At 34.1% G+C, this 16003-nt stretch overlaps 1 protein-coding gene across 2 annotated transcripts in view; it reads left to right on the forward strand.

Annotated features, from left to right (window-relative positions):
* The window catches only part of LOC135079985 (transcription factor HNF-4 homolog), a 59075-nt gene that overhangs the window by 12774 nt on the left and 30298 nt on the right, over window positions 1–16003 (forward strand). Inside the window, exon 1 of one of the 2 annotated variants that reach the window (XM_063974645.1) lies at window positions 8617–8768. The exons of the other annotated variant lie outside the window; for it this stretch is intronic. Coding sequence (XP_063830715.1) covers window positions 8750–8768 — 19 coding nt within the window. The 5' untranslated portion in view covers window positions 8617–8749. Of the gene's footprint in view, window positions 1–8616; window positions 8769–16003 lie in introns of those variants that run through there. 2 annotated transcript variants of the gene reach the window in all.

Here is a 16003-nt window from a genome sequence, read left to right on the forward strand (position 1 = left end):
TTAGTCTAGACCAGTGTTTTTCAACCTTTTTCATGACACGACCCCCCTAGTGTGAAAAAATATTTGGCGACCCCCCGACCACAACCCCGACCTTTCACTTTTTTATTCATGCATTTTATAATGTTACAAAGATGTGGTAGGGACCGAATACTTCAATCCATACAATATTTACGCATTTTCATAATTAGATTTCGGACAAATCTATCTTAAAACTTTATTGTTTATTTTACTGAGGTAGTTTTTCAACCTCTCGCGACCCCCTTATAGAGGTTTCGCGACCCCCCAGGGGGTCGCGACCCACAGGTTGAAAAACACTGGTCTAGACTAATCGCAATTATTGTAATTAATTCTATTACCATTCAGCTACAAGGCTATCTAAATATGTACCACTATTTCGTTGCGACTTAGCATAATCTTAGTGACTTATTACTAAGTACCTAATTCGATTATGTAGACACGCATGAGCTCATAACTATACATAGGTATTATTAGGTAGGTATATTTGTTATTCATCATTGTTGTTTTCTAACACTTTATGTACCTTTGTCAATACGAAAAAGAATCCCAAATTGAAAAATGTTTAAAGATTTCTGGACTAAGTAGTTAAATGATTTGTTTGATTCCTGTAACAACAGCTGAAAATTGATGTTCGTAGGTAGGTAATTATTCCATATTATCATAACAGTCATTGAATATTATGCAGCGTATAGTAAGTATTATATTTTGTAGAATACTTATATGTGACAAGCTTACATTGTATTTTTAATAACTTAAGATAGTTTTAAGTAGCTGATAATTCCTGCTATAAAAATAAGTAAACCGGAATGAAACTGTACTCTATTTTCCAGCTCTATACCAAGAATGCATTTAGTAAATAGGCTGGGTCGGTAGGATGGTCTATTGAAAGCATGCACTTGACTTCAATGACTGTAATTACAGATCTCAGCAATTCATTGTGATTGCCTATAATTGTGAGGCTAGTGCCATTGCACACTGAATCAGCAACTGTACAAATACGACAGCACATCAAGCTTCACACTAGCGTTCTTAGGCAGTTGTTATAGGAGCTAATTTACATAGTGTAGAAAGACGCGACTGAAAACCCGGAAATGTTTCGAAACTCATTTAAAGCCGGGTCTCCAGCGCATTCAACAAAATTGACTACAAAAAATGTTGAATGTTGACATGTAATCCGGAAATCTATTATAACATTAGCGAAAGCTTGTGAGGATGGATGGGTTTGTTACTCGTCAACTCAAAATTTAGACGAATGTTGATGAAACTTTAGCCAAATAATTTAGCTAAATAAAACAATAAATTAGTGGAAATAGTTTAAGGCAAATGCGTTAATTATTTTGTTTTGGTTTATATGTTTTAAAATGTTGCTGTTTATTTCCTTAATAAATAAAATAAAATAAACATTGGTACGGAATTTTTTTAGTTCTCACTTATCTCTAGTTTTCACGTCCACATCTTGTGGATTTTCAGTCATTCCTGAACAAGTTACTTAACAGATTAACAGGCGACAAAGGGCATTCTCATCAAAGTAAACAGGATCCCATCCTAGTAGAAGGTCAAACTTTATTAAACTACCGACCGACGCAAAGGAACATAAAAATTTTTATACCTACAAGCAGTGTCGGATTTACAAAGCGACGTATAGGTTTTTTTTAAGGAAAGGAAATAAAAACTCGATGAATAAAAATCTGCCGCCTCTTAAAACTTTCGCCATAGGCTTTAGCCTACTCAGCCTGCTGGTAAATCCGCCACTGCCTACAAGCTGTAAATTTAGTTAGAAAATTAATGAAATACCAATTTGGTAGGTGTGTCTTGCATATTACCTACATATTGTATGAAAAAGTCTATTATGTATCTTACAATGTAGTCAATCATTCCGGACTGTATAATATAGGTATATTAAAGTTTTTTATTAGACATAGGTTACATCACTCATTAATTACTGAATCAAGTTGTCTGCCTCTGAAATCTTACATCAGGTTTTATGATTTTAAAAATAAGCTTAGTTTTTTCCCAATATCCGAACAAAAACAATCAAGAAAATGACTCTAGCACATTCTCCATGTGCTTGTACAAACTTACACATGTTTAGGGAGAGGGACCAAAACCTTTTTGTTTGACTCTTACCCGAATAAATGACAGAATGTTTAAAGAGTAGGTATTGTATAATTGAACTGAATGAATAATAAAGGTGTCGACCCCTAGCGCATATCATTTACTTGCTAAAGACAAGGCACTCTACTTACTTGACTACAGTAGGTATTATTAGAAGAAATAGTTTGTTTTCAAATAAATATAATGTTAGTGTAGTACTTTTAAAAGGTATTACGGAAGTGTATAACCTAGCTCTGGAAAATAGGAAAATTAAATTGCGTTTTGAATGTTGTCTTAGGTAACTTTCCTTTGACGGTGTAATAGGTAACCAAAATCGTTGTTTTATGTTTGTTAAGAGACCTACTAAACTGACTGCCTGACAGTGTTAAGTATGGTAGCTATGTAGGGGAGACTGGCCCAAAGCGGGCACCTTAAGGTAAAGTAGGAAAAAAACACACAGAATAAGCAAAACGGAATAAGTTTTTATCGTGATCAGTTACTACATTTATTGTAGTTTGACATGGCGTTTTCAAATCATTCATTTGTCTAATATATAAAAAGTAGGCACTCAAATACGAAACACTATAACTTGCTCACTTTGCCCGAGGGGGTGGCCTAAAGCGAGCACCGGCACACGGGCAAAACGGGCATGCAGAGGGCAATAGTTTTATTTTTATTTTTACTATATAATTTTGACCTTTGAATAATAAGGAATGTCTCTATTCAAACACAGAATGAGAATCATACTTTCTTTATTGCGAAAAAATAGATTCTAGACATAAAAATTCATCAAACAACATAAAAATTAAAACATAAAACTAATCAGAAGGAACTCTCTTTGAATAATGCAGTCTTGAATCATTATCTTCTAGTATTTTGAAGCTTTTGAGCTGAAGTATTACAGCTTCACTCCAAGAACCTTTTTGTGATTTTCTTTTATATTTATTTACCATCTAAAAAGTCAAATAATAAGAGATTAATGTCTACACTAAAGTCTGTTTTTCTTTGCTTGTCCAATATTGTAAACAATCTTAATATTCCCTTTTAACGAAATAATTCGTTTTAAAATAAGATAAACACAAAGCTCACAACCTACATAGGTAAGTCATCGTTGAACACCGATATCTTTTCAAATCATATAATTTATTAATTTTTTTCACTGATATTACTTTAAAAGTTATAAAAAGATTGTTTACATTGTTCGACTAGCAAAGAAAAACGGACTATACCTACACGATAAATGTAGAGGACTAACAATAAAAGCAAGTTAGTTTATATGGCTATGAAGAGGGTAAAGTGAGCATGCTCATTTTGCCCTGCTCACTTTGCCTTATGCGCCACACCACGTTTCATAAAACATAAACTATAATTCCTTTTTAATAATTTTCAAGGAAATATCCTTAAAACACGGTTAAGTAGGTGCAACACATTACGCATACATTGATAATAACGTACATCACTCAGTTTAATCCAAAACACAACGAACATACCTTTGTTTTTTTCAAATAAAATTGACGAAATTCGTTTATCGCTGTCCACGCGTGGTGTTGTCACTCGGAGGTGGCGCACACGACTTCCGCGGGAGCGGCGGGGCGGGGGGATAATGTTAACAAGACAAGACAACAAGTCGAGCAAATGAGTGTAAGTTTAGAGGGGGGTGCCCGCTTTAGGCGGAGTGCCCGCTTTGGGCCAGTCTCCCCTAATGTAGGTAGTTTTGGTAGGTAAGTAGAGTTACATTTATGTGAAGCGTTTATTTAAGTGTTACGCATTTAAGTGTTTTTAGGAGACATAAAACATCAATGTTTTGTAAAATATTTTCCACCGTTGTGCAAGTTTACTTATTTTGGTAAATTTAAGTATTAAGGAAACTTATCTTATTAGGCACATAAACGAATCTAAAGAAAATCTAATCCATTTTCGTCCAAATTATCTACGGCCGTAATGTCACTGACCTCATTTGAATAACATTTTATTTATGCGCAATTTATAAGCATTCCGCGGCCGTGGCTAAACACAAACCACGACATTCAAGACAAAAAAAAATATGACTAACGTCCATAATAATAAACTACCTAATTTTGAGTATGTAGAATTCGTAAACAAAGCCTAATTTCATAAGTTTTCTTGAATAATTTCCCAGTTTTCCACATAATATTCATGATAGATAGCTAGCTTCATCATAAATCTTAATTTTGGCAAACCGTTTCTGGCATGGTCCCATATTCCAGTTAGGTTGTTACTAAACCCAGTTGCATAATAACATTGAAAGGTGCGAGTACTATGCGATACAAAAATAACGTTTCCTAATGTTTTATTATGCAACGGATTTAACTAGGTATACGTTGATATGAATAATGTGCATCGAGAATTCGTGACGTCACTTTGATATTGGCATCATGGTTTGGCACGAGCTCGGTAGCTCTCGGTCGTTCAATGACATGGTTCATTTATAACCCCGCTGTCAGAATGACGCGGTCCATTCATACCGGCCGCCATGCCACCGCGCCGGCTGCATCAATAGGTCAGTTTCTTCAAAGGATCTCGAGGGGATGTAGGGTCCTCTTCCTGTATTTATAAATTCAGAAAACTGAACCTTCAGCAGTTGGTTAATTATAGATGGAAGACAATAGCCGACACTCAGACTGATTGGCGAGCATAGGGAATGCCTACGTTCAACAGTGAACTGAGATAGAGTGGTGATGAATGCATAACTACAACAACTAAATTATATCTAGGTATCTTATCTTCTCTTGTGTATCCAACACTCATAGAAATAAGCTCTAACTTAGAAAAAACAAAATGTCCAGATGACGTGACTAATGGACAGCCTATCGGGACTATTCCCACCTCTCGTTCCCACTGTGCAACTCCTGGTTAAAAAACCCAACTTATGAAGGTCAAGTTTGTCCCGGGGGAAAGTTAGTGTCATTGGAACCACAACGAAATTAATCAGAAGCGAAATTAATAGGACAGCCTATGACAATAGAAGCAATTTCAATAAAATTGGGCAAGTGCGAGAGTTAAAGTCGAGTACTTAAGTATGATACATGCGACACGATGAACTATACAACAGTCTTTAAAGCAAGATGATGACTGGAAAGTCGTTTACAGCAACTTACAGCAGTCTAGGTGACTGAAACAATACAACTCGTTTCTGTTAAACAGAATCAGTACAAAAAATATTACATAACAGTGGTTTAACCACAAGTAACATTCAGTCTCCCAAAAGACGCGTCATGGTCATAAAAGACAAGTAAAGCATTGCATTGTTTAAAGTGACCTTGGGAGTTGAGTGCACGGAGTAATTTGGTAAAAAACACAAAATCATGCAACAAGACGCTTCGATGTAAATATTTTAGGTACGGGTCCAAACAGCTTTACCTTCAGATTTATGAAAATAACAAAAAACCTTACCTAATGTAGAAATTATTTCGAAATCACTCCCTCTTCCATTTCTATGATGGTTGTTAAACAATATTGTGTACAAACAGTTTATAACGTCAGACATGTTGGTTACAATTTGACAAGTCATTTCAAGGAAAACTGCTTCTTGATATACACGAGTAATATTACATCGTAAACAATGTTGTATATTTACTTACATTAACGTCTCTAGTCTCTACCACCCGTCTGATATTTGTAGTCAAGGTCTGTCAAGTCTATGAGGGAGGCTTATGAACATAATCTAAATAATTTACCCTTAGTTTATTATTATTTTAGTTCAATAAGGAACTAGGATGTAATGTACTTAGATTAATTTTATTAAGCCTAGATGGGTAGTCTTCATACAAAAGCTTCGTCAAAAAAAGGCAAAAATCTTTTGTCGTTACTGCCAAAACGTTGTTAAATTATGTTGAAATTAGGGCTTTTTTATCGACACAGAGATTTTTATCCACACTCATCGTAATAAAATGGTATTATTTGTTAGTTAATAAGAAATTTAATATAACAATAAAGTTTCAAGATTGTATTATAAACTAACTAACTGAAACCGTCTCACACAGCTCTATCTGGATTTTTTTATATTTTCACGCTCTTTTCCAAGCACAATATGCCTACATAAAGAAAGAGAAAGAAAAGTGCTGTCATCATGACCCTTAAACTCGTAGCATACTACGCAAGAGCTACAGACTAGCTACGATCGTAGCAGCTACGAAAATCTGAAAATATGTTTTCGCGGTACCTGTAGCTGTGTTTGCTTTTAGGTTCCGAAACATTATTGTGGTTCCCTCTGGAATAGCGTGCGTCGTGGCTATCTTATTTCTGTATTTTCGGATCTAGGTATTAGTAAAGCTCTGGCCAAGATTTTTTATTTTTCTTAATGGCTGTGTTGGTAGCCGTATGCGGCTTTTTGATTAATTTCTAATCATCCTTTAAGTATACTCGGGTGCCGAGTCAGTTTTCATGAATTCAAAATCACCAACTTGATAAACTATTTTTCAGAATTTCTTTACACTTGCAAGTGTTTTATTTACGTTCAAGTTATCATTACTAAACATAATATATGTAGGTACGATGAAATTTAGCTGTAGATAGGCAGGTCTTATCTTTAGTCATCCATTTTAGACCAAAATCGTGTTTGTTGTTATAACAACTTACGATTAAACTCAATATAGGTACCTATCTACGTTCTGGAATTTACTTTGTACCTAAGCGGATTGTTTTTATTTTGGTATCTTAATTAAACCTTGTCAAGGACGACTATTCTTATTATAAGTAGGTACTTATTCATTATTATTTTAGAAGTGGGGCAAATATTTTATACGAAAACTTTTACACTGACTATAACTATCTGATACTAAACTTATAATTGTAGTGATGCTATGCTATGTTTTACCTGGATCTCAAACATACTATAAGTATTTAAAAAATCATCAAAATCGATTCAGTGGTTTAAGCATCAAAGAGTAACAAAGATCCATCCATTCTCGCCAAATAAACGACGATTCACATAGTATTAGGCGGCTAAGATACATGAAACTGACTAAAAACAAAAATAATTATCTAGCACCGTATGTGTTGAACAGCTGTACATCATCACGAAGTGCGATGGGTGGCGCTGGCGCATAGCGGGCGGCCAAGCGCGCACAGTTGGCATAGGTTAGTAGCACTGCAACTGCACGTGATTGTACCTTAATGTCAAGTGTGTAATTAGCGATCAAGCCTAGAATGTATTGTTTGTATACCTATACAAATAAAAATAATGTACAAACAGATAATCAAATTCTAGTTTTGACCTAGCTTACTGTTTTATAGAGGCAAAAGCCTCTGTTTGCGTGTTCAGAATAGGTATGCTCTCAGCTTCTGAAAACAAAACAAGGAAAGAAAGAAATGTAGGTACGACACAATTTAACGGACTTATCGCTAAGATGTGATCTCTTCCAGACAACCTAGGGAGTAGTTAAGTAAATAAAAATATTCACTAATAAACTTTACCTTACATAATATTCTGAATATTATGTAAGGTAAAGTTTTCTTCTTAATATCTATAACTGCCCCTATTCATATAAACTTATACTTTAGTACCAACCAATTACTTACCTATACCCGCTAGCTGTAAGCTAGGTGAGCTTGTAATGTAAACCACTTCGGGCCCACATTACTTACTTAACAGGAGCGGAGGCAGACATTCATGGAAAACAAAAATTAGTAGGTATGTTTTCGAAATTGCGGTGTTCACGTGTCCAACTGACAATCACACGTGAGCGCTGCGCGCGCGTCTTGTACAAATATGGAGACTGCTAGGCTAGCTTAGCCGATGACACCTGTAATAAAAGAGATATCGTGGGACACAATAAAAGTAAAATCTACATATAAAGCGAAAGGTCACTGACCTCACTCATCACGAAATCTCAGAAACTATTAAACCTACAAATGGCAGGTATGTTCCATAAATAAAGGATGTAGAAATCCGCTAAGAATGTATTTTACGAAACTCCACCCCTGAGGCGGTAAAACGGGGACCACGCGTACGAAGTCACGGGCCGGGCGGCCGCGCGGCCGCTAGTAATTACTTATAATATTACTTACGTTGTAGGCCTACTTAGTTATAGCACAGTTACAGGCTGACAATGAAATAACAACTAAGCTTATTAAAATATTTAAGATGTGATCTAGTTGAATAGAATCTAAAACATGAAACATAATTACAATACCTGATAATAAACTTTAGAGTTAAAATTATTTAGCAGCTAGTTATGGTCGTTCTCGTTACCTTGGTGGATTGGTTTTTATTATTTCCAAAAAGAAAACCGTAAAACCCCGTAAACTTTACGAAAGAAAATAAACTCGATTTATTACGTTCAATATGGCGCCAAAATAGTGTAGAATGCAAACTTTAGCACTGCACCCGCCATCTATCGGATTATTTATAAATTTAGTTACTGACTTTAACACTAGATGTCGTGCTAAAAACTATTTTATGTCTGGCAATACTTATACTTTTTTTTACTTTGTTCATTCATTCATTCTTCCGGGTGAGTAATGTCATCTTTCAATTGACATTTCTTTAAAATGTCAGCTGTCATTTAATTCCAGTTGTTGACTAAAAAAACTATTTTTCTTCATTACGTTATAAGTTCCATGTTAATTTTCATTAATTTATTCAATAAGTGCCTTAAAAATAAGTAAAACGGAGATGGGGCTCTGCGATGAAGGTATGTAAACCTATATTGTTCATTACCTTGTATGCAATTCAATGTGTTACTACTCTTGATAAGTTTTTGATTAGATACTAAGTATTTTCCATTGATTTATACGTATATATCTCCCACAGTAACCAAGATCACATTGTTATGTACTACCAGCTATGTTATTACAGTATTTTACCCCTAGAGATTGTCTATTCATACAAAGGAATAATTATTACTCAGTGATATTAAAATTAACTACTAGTTCACCTATCAGTCTATACCTTATTTTTAGTAGTTTATTTAGCTAATGTATTAGCATTAGCACTTAGTATCGTCAACTTTGTTGGCGGAACCAGCCGACTAGAAGTGTTAAGACGGTTTGACCTCTAAACTAGTTGCTCAATGTTTACAGAGTAAGGGTTATCGTTTGTCTTTATTAGTTCAATAATACGATGCATTTGTTGTGATAACTTATTGTTGTTTTATAAATTTTCTCTTTATACTGTAAAAGTGTATTAATGTTATTTTATCAAGTTTGAATGTAGTCAATGAATGACCATCATCTGTAATTATTGCCTTTTAAACCAACACGCCATTGTTGACAGGAAGTACTGATGTAGGACAAACAAATGTTCTTTTAAGTAACAATAACAATTAATGAAATAATGTTAATCAATTTTTGAATAGGTGATAACTCAATAATAACACTAAATAAAACCATTTACCACCATAATGTCTAACCTAGTTAGATTTTATTATTTCAGTCTTCAAAAATCTTCTAATCTTTTAATTAATCATGTTTTACTTATTTTTTTAATTACACAGTTGAGAAATAATATTTATTGTTTTAATACTCTTTGCATTCAGTCAAATTGTTTTAATACAAAATCCTTAAATAATGATAAAAAGAATACTCTTATGTGCAGTGTATGTATAGTCTATAGCACATCAGACAAGACATTTTTGCTGCAAAATGACTCTTATTACAACCAAGTTACATGCCATACTATAGTAACTGGCAGTTGTGTATGTGTAGTCTCAGTGATGGATGGGTCTTGAACTAGTAGGGCAGTGTGGGCACAATTAGACTCAATTGTACGCACACAGACCTAGCAATTGAAATGGACCATTTATATGCCTCTGTAAAGATGACAATGTTATAGATCCCACTATATTCATATTAATATACTAGAACTAGCTGATGCATGCAGCTTTGTATGTGTGTTGAGTAGAGACTGTAAAAATGATAGCTCTCCCCCTTGCTGAGATATATTAATCAATTTATATCTGTCTCTAATAGGTTTAATATCAGATAGATTACTTATTTATTTTTTTAAGTCCAAAATTACAATTTCCTACTAGACATCAAAAGGGGCATATGCCCTCAAAAAATCCTTAATTTTTCAATAATTTTGTCTGAATTAAATTAATAATGTTGTGCAATATTTTATTCAAAAGTAATGCTTTAAAATATTGGCTGCCTTATTCACTAATGATTTAATGATCAGATAACTAATGACTTAATTTATTTACATTAGCTTCATAATATATTGGTACCTAAATAACGCTTATTTGCGTCTTCGAGCAATTGCTATCATTATCTAATACATGCTAATACCTAATTAGGTTGTGTAATTGATAGTAAATATTTTATTTTTGTCTGTGACATATTGAGGCTAGTAAACAAGTTGCTAGAAAATTATGCATAAATTATACAGTTATAAAAATATCCGATAACAAATAGGATTTTGGTTTTCAAGCTTTGTGGAATTTTACTTGTGTGCCGGGCCTTTAAAATCTTGGAGAAGAGCTGCCGCGCTAGTTCCAATTCTCATTTAATATTTATAAGCCCCACTATGGCTTAGCACACGCACCATTAAGCAATCACAACCAGTGATGTTAATAGATAGACAATGTCATGTTTTTTTTCATCATTGTTTTTTTATTTTTGTCATATTTCTCCACTACCACCACTAGATACTTTGAAGCGATGCAGACATGCTTATTTAGAAGACGATATCCTTAGAGATCTAAAATATTAATGTTTATTTTATTTAACGCACATAATGACAAATTAAGGTCTTAAAATCCTGTACTTACTCTGCTATTTATAATTAACTAGCGGCCGCCCGCGACTTCGTACGCGTGGATCCCGTTTTACCCCCTTCCCGCTTTTCTGTTGAAATTTTTCCTGAATTTTCTTTGCTATAAACCTCACGGAGCCCGAGACCTTTCCAACGAATGCAAAACCGTGGAAATCGGTTCGTGCGTTCTGGAGTTATAGCGTCAGGGAGGAAAACCCGACTTATTTTTATATAGTAGATTGAAAAGAAAAGTAGGTAAATGTCTTAAGTTTAGCCTAGGCGCAGACCACCAACTTTTTGTGGGCCGATAGTTTAGTCGGGCAGTTAATCAGTATGGGCATGTATGGAAGTGCGCACATTACACCAAATTGATTTTCATACAAATTAAAATCGGGCCCAACTATCGGCGGCCGACTAAAAGTAGGTGATCTGCGCCTAGGCTTAATTGAAAGGTTCAACAGAATTGCCGCCATTAAAAAGTGCTTATCTAATCTAAAAAAAACATAAAAATTACGCTACTCACCTAATTTAAATAGTGCAATGCAACAGATATTTCTATCAGAATTACAGAGAAATCACATAACATGTCATTATACGCTATTAGCTGCAGATTAAAGTCTTGCTCAATTAAGTTACTTATCACGGACTAACCTGTTATGCTTGGTCATCGTGACTGTGTATTGCAGCCTGCAGGAAAATCATTATCGAATGCCTGCATTGACGAATGACAAGAAACATTGCAGCAATTTTTCTTATTAACTTATTTAAAAAAAGAAGGACAAAGAGGTTTTTTGAGATCGTTAAATTATTGCAAGGATTTTTGAGATCCACTATAATTAGAAAATATAATAAACTTTTACCCGATTATGATATTTTTATTTGGCGTCATGCTATTAACAACTGCCTGGGGATAGCTAATCTGTGATGACGTTGCATAGATTGAGGTGTCGTTGTCACACGCCCCGCATTCCTATGCCACGCTGTCAACAAGTTAATAGGGCGAGCTAGCCGTGGAAGTTACTAGACCACCATTTTAACAGGAATAAAAGACCTCCTCCTTCTTTTGAAGTCGGCTAAAAAGTCCTTGCTATATTGTATTTAAGACTAGCTTTTACCCGCGACTTCACTCGCGTTTGTTTTGGTCACTCAAAGAATTTTGAAAAATTGGAATTAAACTATACCCTGTATTTTTTACCCTTAAAACTGTACAAAATCTCCATCCCCACAGGTGGATGTACTTTTTTAAGAAACTCATAATATAATGTTAGTAAGCATATCAATTAATAAATATTTATTAGACTCTTATGACATTAAAAAATCATATTCTGTTAATTGTTATCTCCTGACCATCACGGTAATCCCAAAATAATTTTCCTTATACCGCATTGTAATTTACAAACATGTTTATAAAATCGTACGCATGATGATGATGTCTAATTTTGTTGGTCAGTAAAAACATTTTGTCTACTAGGGTTACCAATATTGAACTTTGTTATTTTGTGTGTATTATAATTTGTATATTAATTAAGTCAATATTATTAATATGGTCTAGGTAGATAAAAAAACGGGACATTTACTTCAACCATTGTACTGACACACATCAGAACTTTCCCCAACTTTTGGAGACGAAACTTTGATAAAATTATCGTTGGCTCAAAAATGAAGAATTGGCACAACACAATCAGGAACCGATTTTTAATAGATATAAAAAAAAAGATCAATGTTGAAACAATTTAGAGCTGGAACGGTCAACCAGTCAGCAGTCTCTAAAATAAAGATAGAAAAAAAAATGTTTTGTTGTGTTCACTATTAAAAGTAATATACAAATTGTTGGACTACTCGTAAATAGAGATTTCTTAAAAAAAAAAAGAAGTAGCAAAAGAAATAGCAAAGCATAATAGTAGTGTCGTAGTTTTTTTTTTTTTTTTTTTTCATTTTTTTAGGCAAAGTCCTATATGGAGCTTTTACCCGCGCTAAAGTTCAACTTAACAGCCTGCACAACGTCTACGTCTCGTACGGCTCTGCATACGTCGTCACTTTCATGCAGTGTTGTTATTTATTTATCCCAAGTATTTTATTTGCTCGTTACTCATACGTTTAATTATCTAAAAACACGTAAGTGCAATACAAACACAACCAAAAACAAAAACATTATTCAGCAGCACAAAGTAACAAACCTAGCGATTGGACTTTGTACCCAGATATCCAAACTTATTTAATAGCAAGCCAGTTACATGACTTGAAAAAGTTATCATTGGATTGTGGCATTCGTAAATAAGCCTTATTCCACTAACATGAGTCTTCTTTTCAATTAAACCCGCTCCTCTCGCTCATTGGGCAAAGTCCACTTATAGTGACGTAATACGTTACAAACCAGTACACATCAAGTTGGCAATTTTGCGAATCATCATGGTATAATTTAGTTTAAAAAAATGTTATTCGCAGATTTTTATGGCCGGCATCTACGCACGTTCTATTTTAGCCGTTTTTTTCTTTATTTATGAAATTATGATAGAGTTCGCATAATTAAGGTTGTTCTTCCTGACGCAAGTTTAGCTATTGACAAATTAGTTATCCAAAAATAGATTTTGTTGTTACAAAGTTAAAATCCTTGCGTAGATAGATAGAGATACCTAACTTGTCTCGCTTACACGTGGATCATTTTGCGTTAAAAAAGCAAATTACAAGGAAATTCAGTGGAAAAATAATTTTCCATTTTTATTCTATGTAATGCTTACTAGCTATTGTCCGCGGATTTAACTCTTGGTATCATGTTTTAAATAAAATATTTTGATAACAATAAATAACTTGTTAGCACACTATTTCTACATTAGCAGAGGTCCTAACCTATTGGACTTCGCTATATTTTCTAAATAATATATTTGGTCCTAAAAGGCATTATTTTTCCGTTGTTTTATTCAAAACGATGAACTTTCATACGATCTAGGGCATGTCCCAAATCCTGACTTTCTCGATTCAGCGGTTAGTTTTTTTTTACAAATAAAACTGTTTGGAAAGCTACGAAAATCTGAAGGACATTTATAAAAAAAACAATCGACAACTTAGTGGTATCTTGTAACAAGTTGTAAGCAAGTAAGGCCGAAAAACATTGGCAACGAATTTATAAATTCCCATAGTTATTTGCTTAAGCGAGTATCTGATTCAATACTAATTATAAGCTGAAAATATGAACCATGTTGCAATAAAACCGTAAAATAAAAATAAACAAAAATATCCTTGGACATTATCGCTTTTATTTTTTATTCTATTGCTAGGTAACAAACACTAGTGATGCGTGTAATGCCGTAATAGATACCGATTCGAAAAAAAAATCCAAAATGTAATTAAAAAAATACCCTTAAATCCATATTATAATGTTCACATAACATGTTTTTAACGCTGATAAGAAATAGCCTTATAATAAAAACTTATGGTACAGTGGAATCTCTATAACTCGAATCTCAAGGGAAATGCAAAAAAAATCGAGTTAACGAGTTTTCGACTTAACAAGAACTTCGAGATACAAGGACTTAACTGCTGAAATTTCGACTTGTAGAGGACGGACAAGCTCCGCTATAAGTAATCGTGTCCTGTGGCGACAAGGACAAACATCACGTTCACAGCTGTGTTACTTAAAAAGTTTCATTGATGTATTCTTTCATTGCACGTGTACAAGACAAAAACAATAGATTAGAAGCCCCGAACCCGAACATTCATTTTGGATTTTATTGCTATTATTTCGGGGAATTCCAAGTAAGACGTTATTATATTTTACTAACTACGACTTACGGAGTCCCCTTTTTTTCGAGATATAGAGTATAAATATGTATCATCAATACTTCGTAGGGAAATAACATTTTGTTCGAGTTACAAAGTCTAAATAATTCGAGATACCGCGTATTTAGGTGCTCAGCGGAAGGGAATGGCAATTTTTTTCGACTTACTGAGGATTTTGACTTAACGAGGTTCGAGTTATAGAGATTCCACTGTATATTAAAAAAATGTAGAGATGTGAAAGTCACAGGCAAGGCCCAAGTGAATGACTGAAGCTATTTCAAAACGTCCATCAATCCGCAAGTGTTCCTACCTCGTGCTGCCAGATAATAATATGTTGAGGTTCCAACCAAACACATGCTGATGTCGAGAGGTGTCGCGGTGACGTAAACCCAAGCTTGCAGGTAAATACGAAGTCATGACAACAATTAACAGGCGACGCGCGGGTGACGCGCGCGCCTAGACCTTGACATCGCATCTTTATTTCAACAATACACGCAAACTACATGACTTTTTTTTATTCTTTTACTAACTACACTTTTTTTTATAGTAACTAAGTAAGTACACACTTGTAGAAAATTTTTGTTAGCACATTGTATGCTAACATTCTAAATCGACGCTCAAAACTTGATTCAAACTTAAGTACGAAGTTTATGACCAGAACTCAAAAGATTAGCGCTTTTGGTTGGCTTCATTTAAATATTTAGTGATTACAGAACAGAATCTATGGCCGAGATTGAGTTTTCAGCGTTGTTCTTTAATATGGACCAACAATGTCAGGCTTGAATCTATTATAGAGTGTCCTTAATTTTGTGTCGTTTCATAATACTGGCCATTTTTAAAAGCCCAGTTGTTGTGCAACAAAACTGGTTGTTAAGTTTTGCATTGATTGGATTGGAGGACTGGAGCACCTAGTTAAAAAAAATTACAATATATTTTTAATTACATTTTCTATAAATATAATAAATTGTACTACTTTCCGTTATTATTTTTTAATGAAATTAATAAGGCTTGTTGATACAATTGACTTCTAATTGGCATAACTGTCGTTGTAATTAGAGAAAAACAAATAAATAATTTGATTTATTACAGTAACTGGCTTCCTATTTGTTCATATTGTATCGAAAAAGCAAAGGAAGAAAGGAAGAGACGCTAGTTTATACGCCGTTTCCGTATTTTTGTCTCAATAAACCGATATAACCGGGACTACAGACGTCACTACAGAAAGAACACGCTGTGAAATGCAATAAACGATTTAGTAATTTAATTAAGCACACTTAAAACTGCATAGATTAAATACCTACATGCATTTATGTTCGCAGACTATTTACGTAAACGCCATGTCAATAACGTTGGTAAGAGTCATTGTGGTTTTAATTGGTAGCATATTTCAGTAATATT

The sequence above is a fragment of the Ostrinia nubilalis genome, chromosome 17 (assembly GCF_963855985.1).
Source record: "Ostrinia nubilalis chromosome 17, ilOstNubi1.1, whole genome shotgun sequence".
NCBI classification, from domain to species: domain Eukaryota; kingdom Metazoa; phylum Arthropoda; class Insecta; order Lepidoptera; family Crambidae; genus Ostrinia; species Ostrinia nubilalis.